At 40.6% G+C, this 19,574-nt stretch overlaps 1 protein-coding gene across 2 annotated transcripts in view; it reads right to left on the minus strand.

Annotated features, from left to right (window-relative positions):
• The window catches only part of erc1b (ELKS/RAB6-interacting/CAST family member 1b), a 220,985-nt gene that overhangs the window by 35,456 nt on the left and 165,955 nt on the right, over window positions 1-19,574 (minus strand). For both annotated transcript variants that reach the window (XM_053508595.1, XM_053508594.1), the window contains one exon: window positions 7,993-8,094. In XM_053508595.1, coding sequence (XP_053364570.1) covers window positions 7,993-8,094 — 102 coding nt within the window. The remainder of the gene's footprint in view (window positions 1-7,992; window positions 8,095-19,574) is intronic.

Consider the following 19,574-nt stretch of genomic DNA (forward strand, 5'->3'; position numbering starts at 1 on the left):
GGTCACGTGCTAAAGCACGTGACATAACAGAGAAAGTAATGGAATTCATTGCTTTAGATGACCAGCCGTTTTCAGTCGTGGAGGACATCGGATTTCGTAGGCTAATACACCACTGATTTTATTCAGTGCAGTATGTTCTTCATGAGAAGAGGAACTGTGCCTTCAGCCAGAAAACTGAAAAACTTTTGTTCATAAAGATAAACCTGCTTCTTTTGCTTAAATTAAAAGCAGACCAATTTAGTGTGTATAGTTATGTTGTTTACAGTAAGAGGTTGGATTTATTTATTTTTCTTCTGTTTGTGCACTGTTGTTTGGTACAGTAATTTAGCAGCTAGCATTTTTTTTGCACAATTTTGTTACAGAAAGAAATTTTATTTAGTTTTGTTATTGTTAAACAGCCTTATTACTGTTATTTATTATCAATAAAAGTTTGATTGCTAAATTAATTTGTAGTTTCTTTAATACAAACAAAAAGAAAATATTTTAAACATGTTTTTTAATGAAGCCATTTTCGGTTTCGGTATCGGTTTTCGGCCAAGTGCATCCAAAAATTTTGGTTTCGTTTTCGGCCCAGAATTTTCATTTCGGTGCATCCCTAATTAAGAGTATGGGTTTCTACACAGAATCCCAGAGAAATCTCAAGTATCCTGAGCATTCCAGACGTATTTTAAAGTTCTGCTCAGAAATCCCACAGAAACAGAGCTCTGTTTAAGATTCCTTACAAATTTTGGAATTCTATTCAGAATTCATAGAGATACTTAAATTCTGTGTAGGATCAAAGAGAGATATTGGAATTCTAGTCAGGATCCACAATAAAACTCTGAGGATCCCAAGGAGAATTTGGAGTTCTGTTCAGGATCCCAGATTTCTAAGGGAAATCCAGGATCCCTAAAGAGATTACGGAGTAATATTCCAGATCCCAGGAAGACTTTGGACTCTTTCTGTTCAGGATCCCAGAGAACTTTCAGAGTTCTGTTTAGAATCCCAGAAAGAGTTTGGAGACTGTGCGTTACTAAGAAGAGGCTTTAACCACACACTGGACCAAAAATATCTGATCACATTTAGATCACCAGTGCATCCACAGGGAGGGTGTGTGGTTCAGTTTCAGAAGTGTCAACATTGCTAACAAGAAAAATATTTCACCACAAAACACAAGCATATGTTGGTGGATGGGACAAGCGTTTCCCCTGAAATGTGCTTCATGAAGGCACAAGTTTGGAGCGACTATTACTTCAATAATAAGGAACTTCTGCATTTTTAACCACAGAATCAGTGTGATGTGAAAGTAAGTGCAACTAAAAAAACACAAATCCTTTAATGTCTGGCATACTTTCCCCTTCACTGAATTGGCAAATTTTATTAGCATTTTGTCTGATTGTTTCTTTAGCTTAAAATACTGGGAATGGCAGTTTGTATGTAGCTTCCATGTTGTCAAAGCGGTTTGTACGCTCAGTAGTAGATATCGAAATTGACAGTTCAGATAAAGGCCTCAATGTAAATCTCTCAACTCGGTCATTGTGCTGCTTGTTCTGCTGGTTGCCTTCTCTTTCAGCACATCTTTGTTTGGGACAGAAGTTTGTTTTCCCTAGACATCATAATAAATAAAAAAAAACTAAATAGAGTTGATTTTCCCCTCATTGTATTTACTGATTTAGTGGATGAATCCAAAAAAGACAAGGTCCATTTGAATGTCATAAAGGAGAAAAAACAGCAGAGACTCTAAAAGTGCCATGGAACTCGTGCCCCTTGAAAGCCTAAACTCTTTAAGGGCCCCAGCCGTGTCTACCCTACTGTCTGCACCAGGCCCTCGGAGCCAGAGGCCAGCTTTTATATTGGACTCATATGGAAGGAGGAATGTTTTAACAATGACCCCCTACAATTTCCCGACGAACACATGTTTCCAATTTTAATTGAATTATACATGTTTGCACTGAAGTCAGCTGGAGATCACAAAGAGGAGGAGGAGAAAAGAAAAAAAGAAGGCAAATTGGAATAAACAAATGCAAGTAGAAATATGAATCAGAAAGCAAGCGCACATTTTAGGTTTATATTAATGACTATAACAGAGCTGTTGAAATGCTTCCTTCGTAACCACCAGGCTTCTTTGCTTACTCAAAACCAAATTGTACATTAATTCATAGGTCTTTCATAGTAGAGTGGGACTCGCTTTAATAATAATGATGTGGTGGGTGGCTACATTTACGGACGAGTTCAGCAGAGGGCAAAACGCCGACCGGTCCAGAGCCGAGTACCCACTGACCCTAGCAATAGCAAGTGATGGCCAAGCTCTCTGTTTTACAATTTTCCACACAAATGCACGGTCCAAGTGGTTAGTAATGTCGAGGGTTACCCGAGGTGAGGCGAGGTGAGATACAGACAAACTATTCATTACTTATATAACTGCTGTGTTTTGGGTCTATGATGACTGAGTCACTTTGGATCTTGGTGACAAAAGAAGCCGTTGACTTCATGTGGTGGTGAAGTCGGGGACAAAGTCCAGATGTCAACAGTGTGACAATGCTTCTTTAAAAGGGAAAGTAAAACCAGCTTGCTGTCACTTCAGCACTTGTAATGATGACTGAATTGCACAAGCGGTCAAAGTATCAGGCTGCTGGTTACAGTGCTTAAGAACATATAATTAAATCTGTAATACAAGTAATTTTGCCAGGAAGAACATTTTGTGAAAGGGCTTCACGGGGCCAAGGGTTTTAAGACCGTTCGTTGCGAGTCCCATCACGGATATAACGCGCGTTTAGAGAAGGCGCATGTGCTCGGATTGTGTTTCAAGGACGATACATGAATTTTTGGTCTGGGTCAATAAACAGTGAGGCAAAAATCAAAGAACGAGCATCGTATAAAAATGAAACAAAACAAAACAATAAAAGGCATGAGTCTTAAAAGAGTGTGCACAAAAACTGTCAACAAGATGATGGAAGAGGAATGAAGACATAAAGGGAGGGATAAATAATCTGAAATGGTTATGGGCTGAACACAGAACAGGTGCACACCTCTGGAAAGAGACGAGATTCAAACCAAAACAATCAACAGCACCTGGAGAAGGACAGGCAAGAGCGTGCTGGAGGGTTGGTTTATATTTGAAAATATTACGCGCAAGATTGCACGACGAGTCAGCAGACCTTTTAACTGCAGGTTCAACAACACTACTGCGCTGCACCCGCCTAGTGTTCGTTTTCTTTAAATCTATCAATATGACGGTTAACCCCTAAACCGGGTCCATTCCACACTCCGAGTATGAAGTACAGCACTTCTACTAAGTAGCCAAAGACTACCATTCATCACACAGCAACAACAAAACCCAGACTTGTGTGGAGCGGTGGTTCGGGGCTACTGACTAATTAATTTCGAGTAATTGAACTGTGCTGGACCACCTGCAAGCCACTATGAAGCAAAGACCACCGCTTTGAATGATTGTATTATTCCATGTGCTAATCATGCATGTAGACATGCAACCGTGATTTCAACATCTGGCACATTACTGAAGAAAAGCAGCGTTTCTTATACTTGAAATGTATTTACTGGTTTTGTAAAGTAATAAATGCAAACAGTTAAATTTGTTTGACAGCACAGATTTAGACCTGGAAGTCCTGGATGTGGGAAATCCCACTCTGAGCAAACAGCTTAGCAGTTACTTTTCCGTGTGACGTATTAAGCCTGTTGCATAAAGTTTGAGTTAAAAAAGTTAGCAGATGGATCAATTTATATCCTGAAATGTAACCCAGTAAGTGTGGGAAGAAACTCTAGTCACAAGAAACTCAGACCAGGAACGCATTTAAGCTTCTACCGTACCGTAGCTCTGCCCTAATCACTGATTAGAAGCACAAACATTACTGCATGAATGTGTTCAGAGTTCAGAGACGGACGAAAGCTCAGATTTCTACCTAAATGTAAATGACAGAAGCAGGGCCGGTGAATTATATTTACAGTTACACTAGAGAATAATCAATCCTAATTTTACAGTACGATTGTAAAACGTGTCTTATCTTCGGGACGATCTTAAACGATGACCTTTCCAGATGGTGAGCACTGATTTCAACTCATAAATATTAAATAGAGATTGGCCAATCCTGAATGTCAGATAAAAAAATAAGTCAATTGTGACTTTGGCCAATTCTTCGAATTAGACAGCATACACAAAAAATTTACTTTAATTGAAAATTTAACTGCATGCTCATTATAAAACACTAGGGATGGGGGGAAAATTGATTCAGTTACATATCAGGATTCTTATGTGGGGCAATGTATCGTCACACTGGCCAAAAAAAGACTGACATATATATATATATATATATTTTTTTTTTTTTTACTACATTATGTAGTAGTTCCAAATAATGTGCTAAGTTTGTTTAGGAATTTTCAGGATTTAAGAATAATAATGTGACAAATTATATATTTACAAAAATTAAATTGTAATAGAATATTTATAAAATCGTGATACGAACAATCGTGATAGATCGAATAGTCACCTACTGTAGCTATCGTGATGTCATCATATCAGCTGATACCTGTTGATTCCCGTCTTATATAAAACACTGCCTATTGAGTAACTTTTCCTTAAAACTACAAAAAGTTACAGGACTTTCTCTTACTCAAACAAATAAAATCCAAGTGCCAATGTCAAAAATCTAACACGTCACAGGCTTCTTTTGAGATGTGTGATGTGACCACTGCTTACTCAATGTCAGAGGGTGGGAGGAAAGCGTCAGCCACGTGTTTTTGCAGACGTCTTTTGTCTCTATGATTTAAATGAAAGTGAAAGGATTACCGCCCCCAAGCTGTGAGAGCACGGCTAATCTGTTTCCTAGACTCCCAGGTACGGAACTCTATTCTGCGCGTCTCGCTGTTCGGGAGCTCGTGTGCGATCTGCACAGAACTGGGTATATTTCAGGCTGAGTCCAGTTTCAGTGGCTGATCGTTTGATGCTGCTTTAATATCAAACCCACTCGATACGTAAAACTCAACATCCTGTCGTGTAGAGGAGGAACACTGACTATCGGGTGAAAATGCAAATGCGATCGTAATCGGAGGGGGCGGGGGTAACTCAGCGGGTTAAAACGTTGAACTACGGATCAAAAGGTCATGGGTTCAAATCCCAGCACCGGCAAGATACCGCTGTTCTGTCCCTTGAGCAAAGCCCTTAACTCTCAACTGCTCAGATGTGTAATGAGAAAACTGGCAGTCGCTCGGGATAAATGTAACGTGAAAGCATGAAAACATTATAAAACCTGATAGATAAGCGAAACTAAGGGCATCAATCATAAATGCTGCACCAAAGATAAGACTTAAAACAAAACATAAATAATTTATGAACCGTGACTAGATCTGTAAGGTGAGTAACATCTCTATAGCTATCTCATACATTGTTTAAAGCTCAGTCTTTATCCTTCACTTCGGCGCGGTCCACACATTTAACCCCCCCCCCCCCCTCTTTTTTTTTATTTCGCCAAGTTGCCAAATAAATAACGAGGCAAGCTGTGTCTGGCTATCATCCTCCATGTTTATTTTGATCTGAAGTCACATTTGTGCATGAGAGATCCTGCAGCATTCCAGGTATTACAGTCAGGAATTTAGATCTGTGTGTGTAATTTAAAGGCGTGGTCATTTTGTCCTGGGAAAAATCCTGTAGTGAAGGGGTGAGTGCAGGACAGTACAGGACAGTGCAGGACATTACCGTATACATCTAGGGATGGATTTTGGTTTTTCAACAGCATTTAGAGTACTGCGCAAATCCTGAAGTGAACCCGGTGTTAGAAAGACGTGTGTGTGTGCTTGTGATTTAACTTGTGCTTCTTACCTGCACTGTACAGTTAATGTTCCTGCTCAAAAACATCCATCAAAATTGTCAGGGCAAAAAAAAAAAAAAAAAAAACTAACAAAAAAACTAAATACGAGAACAGTGTAGTTTCTTGGGCATGCAGAAACAGAAAGTGTATTGCATGCAAACGCAGACAATCGATCAGAACCAAAGCTGTCTGTCTTTTTTTTTCCATTTACAGAAGAAATTAATCTCCTGTAGGGCTTGCAATGTATTATAATTATGATTCTTAACTTTGGAATAATAATTTTTTGAGATAACGCTTGAGAATAATTAAAACACAGAATTGAAAAGAAACAAAAATAAATGCACACAAATTTGAAAGTAAAATAAGCAGTATTCGCACGGAAAGCTTAAAAAGCAAACAGTTACAAGAACAGCACAAACTGATGTCAGAGCAGGAATGAAAAAATGCTACGGAGGACAAACACTGATCGATGATTATGTTCAAGAATGCAAAGAATGATGAGAAACAGAAAGAGAAAGAGGAAAAAAAAAAGAAAAGAAGAATTCCAGTTGCCAGTGAAGAGGTTTCTCACCCGTCTGAACAAAATGGCAGGAAGAAAGAGAGCATCTGGTTGGCTACGCCCAAATGCCCTCCTCATCGTCCTATGGGGTGCACATGAGTGCGGGGGTAATCCGAGGCAGCATGGGATCGAGAGAAGAGTTAGTTAGCATGTTAGAAAGACAAAGATTAGTTCAGTGTTCAGGATGTTCTTATCAGAGAAAAGATGCAACACTCTGCTGAAAAGGAAACAGTTAAACAAAAATAAAAAACAAACAGGAATAGTAGAGCTTAGACAACAGAGTCAGTTGGGTTATGGAAAGACGTTCACACTGAACGGTACCTGGTGTCCTCTTACACTGTATATGATCTAAGCTCTGTGGTTTGGAGTCTGGTGCAGTCCCCTAGTGCTGATCTATGATGATGTTCGTGTGTGAGTCGGACATGCAGGGGTGAATAATGAGGCCCGACAGGCCGTGCTCACAGGAAGGCCTGCTCCAAGTGTTTTCTTGGCACTCAGACACAAGCAAATGAGGAGAATCAGTGACGGCGATGACCCTGGCTGTAACAGGATGTGTGCGTGCTCCCCGAGCGCTGACGGTCCTTTTCAGAGGCCTCTCCCTGGGCTCGGTAGGCCTGTCTGTACGCAGACGGTTATACGGTATGTTGTGTGTGTGGGGGGGAACGTGAGGCTCAGCGAGGTTCTCCTTCTGGATCAGAAGGACGCTTAGAGAGCATCCAGAGCAGGGGGGTCGTCAGGGGTCGGCGACTGGCGGAGCGCGGTCCGGATGCGGACTCGGCAAAGTATTTGAGGAGGGAAAATAACCGCGGCGGAATCGATCAACATATGACAAAATACTTGGCTGTAGTTCAGCGACTCTGTTTTAAACATGAAGCACTGCTGCTTCTGTAGCGGATCCTCTGATGCCTGTCGATCACGCGCAGGTTTTTTTTTTTTTCTGAATTACTTCGCTGAGAACAGAAAAAAAGGCTTTTCAGAGAAAGTGTGGAAGTGATTTTACAGATTATGCGGATAAAGCGGATCTTGTCTTATTTACAGCCGTGAATAATCGCTCACGATCAAACTTTAAAAAGAAGACGTTTTAATGGACGTGTGTTAGTTGGTTACCTGGAGCTTTGTACAGTAAATCAAAGCAGGTCAAATTTAGTGAGACGGTGTAAAAAATCCTGTACAGTATGTATATGTTAACGTGTAGTGTGTGTGTGTGTGTGTGCATGAACATAGACATGCTTATGCACTTTGATGAACTCTTAATATGAAATAATATGAAACATTAGACATACGGGGCTGCGATTATTGGATGTGAAAGATGTAATTTCTTGTAATGACTCTGCTTTATAAACCAGATCGAGGCCTCGACGGACAAATTAAACTTTACAGACATGGCTAAAGAAAGTGTTGAGGAGGGAAAAAAAACCAAAACACAACAAGAAAGCAGAATGGAGTGAGTCAGAAAGACTGATGTCGAATCGTAAAAAAAAAAAATCAATACACTGTACAAGAGTGAGCAGGTCACAGGAGTGACTGATACAGTACAGCACAGGTTAGTGATTTCCCTGACACACACTCACTCACCGGATAATTACACGAAATTGCGCCTGAAGGCTGAAACCAGACCTGTTTTTCACTCACCTGATCTGGAGAGGGTTTGTGATTACTCTGATCTGAATTTGAAGAAGCTTTCAGGTGGTCGTCCTCGTAATTATCGGCCATCAGTTTCATCCGGTTCTGCGTCTGGAGAACACAAAAGATAAACAGGGAAAAGTTATTCCCGAAAAAAAACTTTCAGACAGACAGACGGGAACGATCTCACGTTCCTGATCAGAAAATGAGTTCAGCACACACTCGCGTAAGCCTTTTAAACCCCTATGGAAAACATCAGACTACCGGAAAACGAGGATATTTATTCAGGATGGGTGTTTGGCATGTGCACATCACAGTGGAGAACATCCTGATAGATCAGACGTCGGGGTTTCTAATGATTACAGCCCTGGCTGGAGCTCATAAGCGAGGTGTGAAAAGTTTTACAACAGTGAGAAACAGAGATTCCAGTGTGTGTATGTATGAGAAGGAAAGAAAAAAAAAAAAAGAAAAAAAGGAAGGAGAGGGAAGGGAATAGATAAACATGAATATGCATGACTTAATTACACTGCGTCTTCAAAAGTGCATTCATGCATGCTCTGAGAGAGAGAGAGAGAGAGGGAGGATGAATGAACCCCAGATGGGTTCGCGTTTGACCCTCTTTAGGAAAGAAATGGGCGTTTAGACAAGTCTGGGTTTTATTTACGCCAGAGTGCCGGTGGCGCTGGATTTGTGTACATTTCAGGCATTGTCCCTCTAGGTTCATATGAACTGAATTTGTTGCAGTACCACATTGAGGTGTGTGTGTGTGTGTGTGTGTGAGATATTTTCCACTGCTAACAGAGAGTGTGATTTACATTGGCAAGCCAACCATCACTCTTGCCTCTCCGCTGCACGGACATGAACAAGAAATAAAACGAATCAATAAGACATTAGAACAGGAATGAAAGCCAGGCTGTGGACGCCCCGCCCTTCCGGGGCTCCCAGGAGCGCTGTCTCGTTCGACTTCGCCCAGAATGTGATGGTTCGGCTCCCTCTGTTTAGTTTTTTTCGCCCTTTTTTCCCCCCCTGCACTTCCCACTCTCTCCATCTCGCCCCCTCCGTGTTCCCGTAACAAGGCTGGTGTTAATGGCGGTAAACACCGAGCTCAGATGTTCTGGCCTTCCTCATGCTCCTTAACATCAGAGTAAAGTCACTAACGGGGGGCATGATAGGAACGGCAAATCCATTCAGGATTTGGGGGGGGGGGGGGGGTGTTGGGAAATATGGGAGGCTGAGTATCATGGAGGCGAGGTTACTGGAGGCAGGAAGGGATTTCATTGGACTCAAGTTAGATCGTGATGAAGATTAGAATCTTAATATATACACATGGATCTAATTGCAGACTTAAACAAAAAGAAAATAAATCAATGGAAAGCTCCAGCCTGGACGAATAACCGCGTAAATGGTCAGAAGTAATGTACACGTTAACAAAAAAATACTTAAGTCCAATTTTGTAGGAGCGTCTAAAAAAATGCTAAGCTATAAGACACCCAAATTTGTTCACGTGTTCCACTATTAATTCTGGACGGGTACTGATGAGTGTGCAACTAAATTACACGGCTCCTCCAATTAAAAACCAAGGCTATTCGTTATTATTATTTTTCTGTAGACGGACCCCACTTGTAGAGAAGACCTGATCATGAAAATGAGTGCTTACACAATTAAAGGGAACTTGCTCCACAAAAGCAAAAACGCTGGAACAAACTCATAGGTAAAGAAGAAGAAGAAAAAAAACAAGCCGAGAGATCGTGCGGCGGTCAGAAACTTGCTTTCTGTCCGTTAACAAGACCCTTGGTCGCAGATCAAAGGCAGCACTGAATGACTAATCAGCAGCGCCATTTCTCCAACGCCCTGCACTCAGCAGCTTCACACCTTCCCACCGAACCCTGGAGACTACCGTTTTTCTTTCCCCCCCGAACGACCTGCAGAACGCAGCTGCACATCAGAGCCTCGCAGACGAGAGGTCCACTCTGGGATATGAGAGAGAGCCCACTGGAGGTCCATATTCATTACCCTGCGAGGCAGAACCTATCTCCCTTCACTACAATTTGTTCCACATGCTTTAGAGAGTTACTGTCCAGGACACAGGCAAGGTCTCAGGAAGTCAGCGCGGCGTTCGGAGACTTGTTATACACAAGCCCCTATGCTGAAATGAACCCGCTGAGAAAGTACAGGCTTTGGGAAGCCAGAAATGTACGGAAAGGAATGTAAGGCGAGGGGAGGTGGGGTGGTGGGGGGAGTCAGAGGGAGTGAGTGTGTACGGAGTACAGCGGCCTCCAGAACGCACATCACTCACTCATTTGGAAAGTTCATACTTAAAAAATAAACATGGAAAAATAAACTGTTTGCTTTTAAGCGGTAGAATTACGAGGCCTGGGGGAATTGTAGCACCTGTAAAGGACTAGCATCCATTACCAGACTGAGAAAAATAATGACGGGTGTCAGGAGTTTACAGGGGGAAAAAAAGTTGGTGTTATTTATATTGGGTTTAGCTGCATTGAAATCGGACATTTTTATACACGGCGTTCTCTATTCTAGAGTTCCCAGGCGAGTACTTCTTCCTCAGCCTGCTTTATTAGACAAAAAGATGATTTGCATTTGCATTCGGTCAATCTTTTCTGTCAACATAAGGACTGAAGAATGATCAGAATGATGCAAGTAAGCAAACCCGGATAGCGGGGAAAAAGTCTAAATCGTTACGAGAGCTGAGGCGAGATGCGAGGTGGAGGGAAGAGAGCTGAACGTTAGAAATGCTGCTGCAATAAAACCACCAACAGCATCAAAGTGTTTTTTAGGGATCATGGAGATTTTACGGATCAGATCGCGGTTTTTGAATTACAGACAGGATTATTTTTTAGATCAGAGAAAAACGAAAAAGAAACTTTTGCTAATGGTCTTTAAAAGAAAAAAAAGCTGGAAATCTTACAATAAAATATTCAATGCTTAATTGTTAAATTAAAGTGCAAATAATGATATCCAGTCAAAAAAACAACAACAACAAATACACGAAAGCCAAAACGGTTTTAAAATATCTCATAAAAATACTGGAAGTTTTCTCTCCATTTTGGAACGCACCTTTATGGGACGTGATAAACTCAACCACAAGTGATGGACAGTCAGTCCGGACACACAATCCAAAACACAAAGTGGCATGACTAGGACTTGCACATTTCCGCATAAGTACATTATGTTTTCTACAAACAGGTTTAAAGATGCAGAAGTCAGATGTCCAGAATGTTTACAGCGAAAGGAAATGCTAATTCTAGTGGAGAAGAGTCTGAAATGTTTGATCACCTGGTCATTCAACTGAAGCTGGCTATACAGTGTAAAGTACTTTCTGCCTGATATTACTGTAGAATTAAAAATATAATGTTTAGAAAAAAAAATTTTGAGACGATGGCATAGTGGTTAGCATTGTGGCCTCGAGTGAGTGTGGAGTTCGCTTGTTCTCGCCGTGTTTGGTGGGTTCCTCCCACAGTCTGAAGACATGAAGATTACGTTAATTAGTGTTCCCAATTTGCACGTAGTGTGTGAGGACTGGTACCCTGTCTAGGGTGTATCCCTACTTGTGCCCTAAGTTGACTTGGATAGGCTTTTTGGGGAAGACTCTGAGATCTATAACGTGTTAAACTAATAGTCAAATATGGGCCCTTTAATGCCATTGCAGTCCAAAGTTTTGTCATTTTGTCACAGTGAGAAATTGTTGGATTGCAAATCTAAGTGTGTGAGCGTTGCTTCCATGCTCTTCTTAAAGCCAGCACTAGGATGATGCAAAACATCTATTAGCGTTATTTTTGCAACAGCTACACATACAGTACGAAGCTGGCAGGACAAATTCTTATTATTTTAGGCTCAACTTGCTGCACCAGTCTAGATCATGCTGACTGGAGGTGTAAGCAAAATGTAGATTTAAAAAAAAAAAAATGACGGATCTGTCATTGGAAGATCTTTGATGTAGAGCAATGGCTCAATGCTTTAATGAAATTTTGAAAAAAAAAAAAGTCATTAAAATAATAATACTCACTTGTCCACTCATCATCTATACCGCTTTATTCTGTATATAGGGGGCCTGGAGTCTATTCCAAAAGAACTTTGGAATCCTAACCTACATGTCTTTGGACTGTGGAAGGAAACCAGAGAACCGAAGGAAACCCATCAAGCACGTGGAGAACATGCACACTCCATGCACACTCCATGCACACTCCATGCACACAGAGGCGGGATTCGAACCCAGACCCTGGAGGTGCTAGGCGATGGTGTAAACCACCGCCTCCTAAAAGAATAATAACGTTATTTTTTTGCAATAAACTTGCTAAGCAAGCTTTAGGTTCGATTTGCGTTAAAGCCTTTAAACGTCACCAATAAAAACTTTGCTTCCAGCATACAGATACACATCAGTCCTGCAGAAGCATTATGGATATTTTAAAACATCTCAAAAACATTTTTAGTGGTTAAAAAATGTTTATTTACTTATAAAGTATTTTTCAAGGTTAAATTGAAAAACTGTCTCCCAAGGACAATTTTTTTTTTTTTTTTAACAAGATTTTGAAACTGAGCGCAGACACCAGACGGGGCTACGGGATACCATCTGTTAGCATCCATTATCCACCTACCGTTATGGTTTGCGTGACCTCCAGATAACGCTCTCAGAGGAGAGGGGCTTTTTTCCACTATTATAAGAGAAATTAAGTTTTAAATAGCCCTGCACCTACAGTAAACTCCACATAACTCTACTTCATTTCCGTGTTTTGGAAACAGGTGAGGCTTGGTATATTGATTCTGCTCAGGAAAAGGAAGTGTGTGTGGTGAACCCAACATGGAGTGCCCCTTTAGTAATGGGGCAAAACATGGTGAGGTCATGGTCAGGAGACAAATTGTTACAAATGTACACATGTGGCCTTTGACCTCGGTCAATGGTCCGTTGTAGTATGACATCATGCGCTGCTGTATATCTCGGCTATATTTTGGCAGGGCGGCTGGTCACGTACGGAATCGGGCAGGGATAATGGATGTGGGAAAGAAGGATTAAATAGACAGAGACAGAATGGGCCTAGACAGAAACAAGTGAAGAAACAAAATCTTCCCAAATGAAGGGTTGCGTTACCCGGTCTCTCCAGGCTATGAAGTGTATATGAGCGGCTACAAAGATTACGGAGGAATTCGGGGGAAAGTTCACGAGGAGATAGCTAGACTCCGGCTAACTGTTGGGTCGCAGGAGCCTCGTATGTCAATATATAACGCAATTTACAGGAAACCAGATGCCTGTCTCTGTGGCTTTGTGTGTTTATGTTGGTTCGGCTCGATTCTCTCTGCTTTGACAGGAAGCAAGCATTGATACGGAGTTGGTAGAATAAAGCGGTGAGAAGATAAACATTCAGTATATATCATCCACAATCACTCCGGTTTCCTCATATTTCCTCGGTGAAAGCACGGTGACCCAAAGCCTTGGACTGAGACCAATGTGTGGTATAGAAACATTATTCCTGGCCCTTCTTTCATTCCCGGGCTGGATCTTTACCTTTCAGCATACATCAAGCTCTTGTTTATGTTCTCCATTCAGGACGGTGATAGTGGCTGGCAGGAACTTTGCCCACAGGTCTCTGGTTTCTGTCTTACCTCAAGAACTTAGGCTTTCATATTTAATCTAATCGCTTGACTTCCCCCCTGCAGCATTTTCTCCTCATCATGCGTCATTCAGGTTTAAAAAATAAAATACAAATTAAGGCTATCTGAAAATGTGCTTATTCATTTCTTCACAAACTTTCCAATGATAAAAAGGTTAATCACATAATGAGGGTCAAAACAGCATCTTAACAAGATCCTTTCTTATGCGCAGGGAGACATCTCTGACCCCTCCGCGGTATTCCGTGACCCCTACAGGGTTCATGACCTCGTTTAAAATTCCTTCCCTCTTTTCCTTCTAAACCCCCCCCGATCCCCCCCCCCCAAATCTTCCACTACTCACCCACATGAGGAAGACTGTCTAATAAGCAGCGTAATTATGCAAACCGGAGCAGTAATTCAACAACAGAAGCTGTGGCAGATCAGCGGGTAAAGGATGTGCTTAAGCGACTAGATATCGAGGTCCCAGCATTGGCAGAGGTTGATGGAGGGGTTAAGTCTGTAACTGAGGGGTCACCAGTGCCACCGTCATGTCTGACCACCGCTGGACCTGTTAGCAAGGTACTTAACCCCTAATTGCTCCAGGGACACTCAAGAGGTTGACCTTGTGCTCTGACCATGTAATTACTTGTGTGTGTGTGTGTGTGTGTGTGTGTGAGAGAGAGAAAGGATCAAGATGGAATATTCCACATAAAAAAAAATAATGAAATGCGAATAAAGACCTGAGAGAATGTGAGTGCAAAATCAAGACAACGCTACAGCCATTCAATGAGAATAATAATAAAACCAGAAGAAAAATTGTTAAATCAGTTAAATATAATTTTATATGTCTAATATAATTTTATTTATTTATTTTTTACACAAGCACACAAAGTCAGCCAAAAAGATTTTCAGGTATTCACACTTCAGTATAAATATTTTAATACTAAATGTATTGCTGTGTTAAATATTGATATATATATATATATATATACATACATAATATTATAAATATCATATTAATATAATATACATCATACTATTTCTCTTTCCCAGACCTTTTTTCCCGGTAATATAGAGAAAAATAATGCATACTATACAAGCTTCTACATCACTGCACATATTTCTTTGAACATTTCCATCAGATTATGTTCAACATGAAGTTTATGACCTTATTTGACATATGAACAGAACCCCTGACCCAGAGTGGGAACAACTAGACTGGTGGTACAAGCTATTTCCGTATACACCGAATTATTATAGAGAACCCTTCCATAATAAAATCTTTAACGTTGGTCTTAAACGTATAAAGCGTGCTCCTTTATTCCGACAAACTGAACCCTCTGAACCTATTCATGCTAACAATATTTGTCCATATTATTTCTTGACTTATTATTTTTATTATTATTCCATTATTAAGCTCATTGCGTAAGCGTCATGATGTTTTAAATGGCTTCGCCTGCCGTCTTCATGTTTACGTCTGGATTTCAGTGTTCCATGGAGCCATAATGGGCCACCACAAGAAGCGGACATATGAATGGAGGTACTTATCCTGCGTATTAGTAAATGAGTGAGGTAGTGGCTGTAGAAAAGGAAGGTGCGGAAACGAGCTCAACATGTCTGGGAAAGTATTTGTATTTTTTTTTTATTAATCCTAGTTGTCTTTCCCAAGTCCCTTTTAAAGTGTCTTAGCTCAGGTGCGTACGGCAGAAAAACGGACGCTATATACACAAAACATAATATAGTCTTTTTCACCCGTTTCTTTAAACCAGTTTCTGTTCATCTGCACTTTCTGACGAGCTAAATCTGCAAGCTATGCAGAGTGACCTAAGCAAAGCGGGTTTTTCACTTAATCTCCACTAAAAAAAAAACTAAAAAAACTGCCCTTCCATTCGAAACGGATAGGAAACAGGCAGTTAAATAACGAATAAATACCAAACCCCAGACATGTAAATGCATTAGAGAGGGGAAAATGAGGGATAGGGGCCAAAAGAGAAACAGAAAGCAATTTGTCCGTGTGTATTAACAAGACGGACAGACTGAGTCTATTAAAAGCAGGAAGATGGCACTCTTGAGCGTGGAAGACTTTGGGTGAGAACGAGAATGAGCACTGACTCACTGAAGAACAGATGTACTGAGAGTAACAGAATGCAGGTGAAGACAGGGGAACATTATAAAAGTGCATGAATTGTCTAAAGTAGACCAAAACTAGATGCAAAATTGGATTGCAGGAGATTTCTCAGTACCATTAATTGTTTTTTTGGTGAAGTGGCTACCAGGGTAAGTTTTTTAAGTCATTAGTAACCTAAGCTCTTTGAGTTATAGCTAAGTGTTTCCTCTACAGAGTTAGAGTGCTGCTGTTACAGTATGTCATACTAGCATGAACATCTTTAAATCATTAAGTATAACACTTATTTCTAAAGCTTTAAACTTGAAAAAAGAAGAAAAGCTTTCTGAGTGAAGCTTTCTCATGGAGCTGCTTGTGAGGATGCAGATGTAAAGCTTCCATGAAAACACTATGAGGAATTTAAAACATCCATATCCATCCATCCATCCATCGTCAGCTGCTTTATCTGAAGTCGGGTCATGGGGGTAGCAGTTCAGGCAGGGAACCCCAAACTTCAGCCACCTCAATCAGCTCTGACTATGAGATCCTGAGGTATTCCCGGGCCAGTGTGGAGATATATTGGTTCTACCTAGTCCCCGGTCTGCCCCGTGGCCTTTTACCAGCTGGACGTGCCAATAACATCTCCCTAGGCAGGCATCCTGGTGGCATCCTTACCAGAGTCTGGACCACCTAACCTGGCTCATTTCCACCCAATGGAGCGACAGTTCTACTCCGAGTCTCGCACGGATAACTGAGCTGCTCATCCGATCTCTAAGGGGGAAGCCAGCTACAGTAACCTCCTGAGAAAGCCCTTTTAGCGATCATGTTTCAGTCATATTTATTTTATCCATACATGAGGGTAGGAATGAAAATCGACCGGTAGATTGAGAGCTTTGCTTCGATCAAAACTTGGATAAAATTTAGAAGTTAAAACATTTAAGGCTTTAAACACATTCCTTTTAACAACATTATGTACGATACACCATATCGTCACAGTCATAATCAGACTTTATTTATCAAATATAAATTGAATAATCCACAACATCAATTCATTCTGTTAAGCCCAACGTACTGTTATACTTTATCATTAGTGTTTGCTGTATGAAATGTCATGTCACAGCGTTGCCTATAAGACATGTCTAAAATGGTCAAATCCTGCATTTTAAGACTCTTGACTTGTTCAACAGCACGGACAGCAAAGCATCCTAATCTTTAACATATATGATTTATTTTGTGATGGAATGTTTGAGTTGACCTTTTAGTTTAAGGTTCTTGCACTGATACGAGTCCATTTTAACTTGATGCTGACGTTTTGATTAATATAATGTTGGACGTAGAGAAACGAAGCAAAACTGGATCGTTATCCGCTACGTTTGACCACTACTGTTTACTTTGTTCACCTTTTGTAGAGAGTTTGCAGTCATGTGACCAGATGCTGTCATTCTCACCACACCGATGATCCAAGATTCGTAATATTCAAGTTATGATCCTCAGCCTGACCGTAATCTAAATAGAGACCTAAATAAATAAACGCAGTGAAATGAAATAAAAATAAACAGAAAAGAGTGTGGATGTGAAACAAACAAACAGAAGGCTGGCAGATTGATTCCGTCTGCCAGACACTCTGGGGAAAATGTTCATTTTACATACAGTACTTAGGATTTGCTATTTATTATAGTGAAAGGTGTCAAGAAACAAAAGAAATACTTTGTTCCTGCATTTTTTTCCATGTAGTTGTATTTTACATGATTATTTTCTGTATGTGATATTTGTTACTTCCACTCACTGAAATTCTTTTATGAAAAAAAATGCACTTTTTCAATAGAGACTCATTACTTTTCAGATGATGATCACACAAAAGTGAACAGATACTCTAATTTCTAACTTTAAGAGTTCACACTGTGGCCTGAGCTTTCCCATGTGAGAAGGGCAGGAACAAAGCGATTCCACCAGAAGTTTGATGAAAGCGCAGATTGGTTAGTGCATCAAAGTGATTGATTTTTGATTGATTTCTACGCTATTATTTAACCCAGTTTATAATCAAAATGGGTGGGGTTTCTATTCTGCCTAGCCTCATCGTCGATATGTTCTGGTCACTCTGGCAAACATGAGAGAGTTTGGGAGAGTGAAAATGGGCAGTGGTTCCTGTAAGGTGGTCCCTACTTTATATCCATACTCTAACAACTCACCAGCACTGAGAGTTATTCAACATTCAAGCTGAAACGGCATTCGTCTAAAATTTTATGCGGTAAATTTACTTAGGCAAATTGTTAATATAATTCATACATTTAGTTATAAATTTTTTTATAAATTGGCCTAAAACATTTTCTCTCTTGTAGTGCCCACAAGGTGTCATGAATGTTTAAAGCATCTCAACCCAGCTAATAAATTGTCAGTTTATTTATTTATTTTTAGTATTAATTACTACTTTGATTCTGATAAAACATTTTGGATTTCAGAACTTCTACTTCAGTACTGCAGTACATTTTTAGGTAAGTACTTTTGGTTGTGGCGACCAGCCGAAAGACCAACAACTTTTACGTTTGTGTACTTCTGCCACATCTGCACATACAGTATTTACAAAATAAGAACAGGCTCAAGAACAATGGGTATCGAGGAGACACCCATTTAAAAAAACGTTGGATACAAAGCAACATCAAGCCAGTACCTCAAATTAGCCGTACTGAACAGACCAGTGTACAGTAGGTGTTTAATTTCCACTAGAATCTGCAGTGTTGGTCAGACTGAGCGGGGATTATTGTCCCTGTGCTTGGAACACCAGGACGCACAACACATGTCTAGCATTCATAGTTTTATAGACACCAAGCTCGAATGATTAAATTGGCGGCTGCCCAGGACGCATAATGCTAAGAGTGGATCAAGACCAAGCAGACACTCTAGTAAAGTCCACTGTAATATTCCTATGACATCATTATGACAGACAACTGTTACAATGCAGCACTGACTAACAAACTGGCACCAGAATCGCTAAAGACATCACAAACATTTCAGTATAAAACGGTTTCCTGTAGGGATTTTTTTTTTTTTGGGTGAGGGTTTCCGTTAAGGCTGCAAATTTTAATTCACTGGCATCGTAAATAATGATTTCAAGAGCAGAATTTTCACGTCAGTTGAATCATGTGTCAAAAGACAAGTTTTTCGTTTATGTTTACTTTGTAATGCCAATTAAACAAGGATCATTTGATTAAATAGTAGGAAATTGGTGCAATAGGCAACATTCACAACATTACAACTGTAAAACAACAACGTCTAGAGTTTTTGGGCTGCGGATTTGCTGAAAGCAAACTACAAGCAGTTGCGTTTGAAGAACTAATCAGATCATCGCTTGGGTCCACTATAAAAGGAGCTGAATGGAAAATCTCCACAACACTCAAGCCACACATTGGACATTTGCACAAACACTCATTTTGCTGCTGGTGTTTTGAGGTCTGCATGTTCCGAAAACAGCAGCTCTTTTTGCCCCCCCAAAATGAGCAGTAAGATTTGCCCCGAGTCCAAGACAAATCCGGCACGGATGGCTTTGGAAGCCCCAGGGCTCAGGCTCACTGCTGCTGGATCAGCCTCAGGCCTCTAACCCAACAAACTCCCTAATGAATCCAAAATTTGCTGTTTTTATTTTGCCCTGTTTTCCCCCTCTTTTTCTTCGCTTGCTGCTTTTCTTTTTCCCCTTCCTCCCCCAGTCATTCCCTCCAGGCTCCTTGCGCACTAATTTAAGGACTCGGCTCAGTTTGGCCACAGCTGGGCTACGGAGGCGCCTGCAGCCCTGCCCATGCACCAAAATGCCTGCATTTTCAGCCCAATAAAAGGATGCTTTCAAACACGGACAGCTCTTTCTCTCTCGGGAGCAATACTAAAGCAATTG

Source organism: Clarias gariepinus, chromosome 12 (genome assembly GCF_024256425.1).
Source record: "Clarias gariepinus isolate MV-2021 ecotype Netherlands chromosome 12, CGAR_prim_01v2, whole genome shotgun sequence".
NCBI classification, from domain to species: domain Eukaryota; kingdom Metazoa; phylum Chordata; class Actinopteri; order Siluriformes; family Clariidae; genus Clarias; species Clarias gariepinus.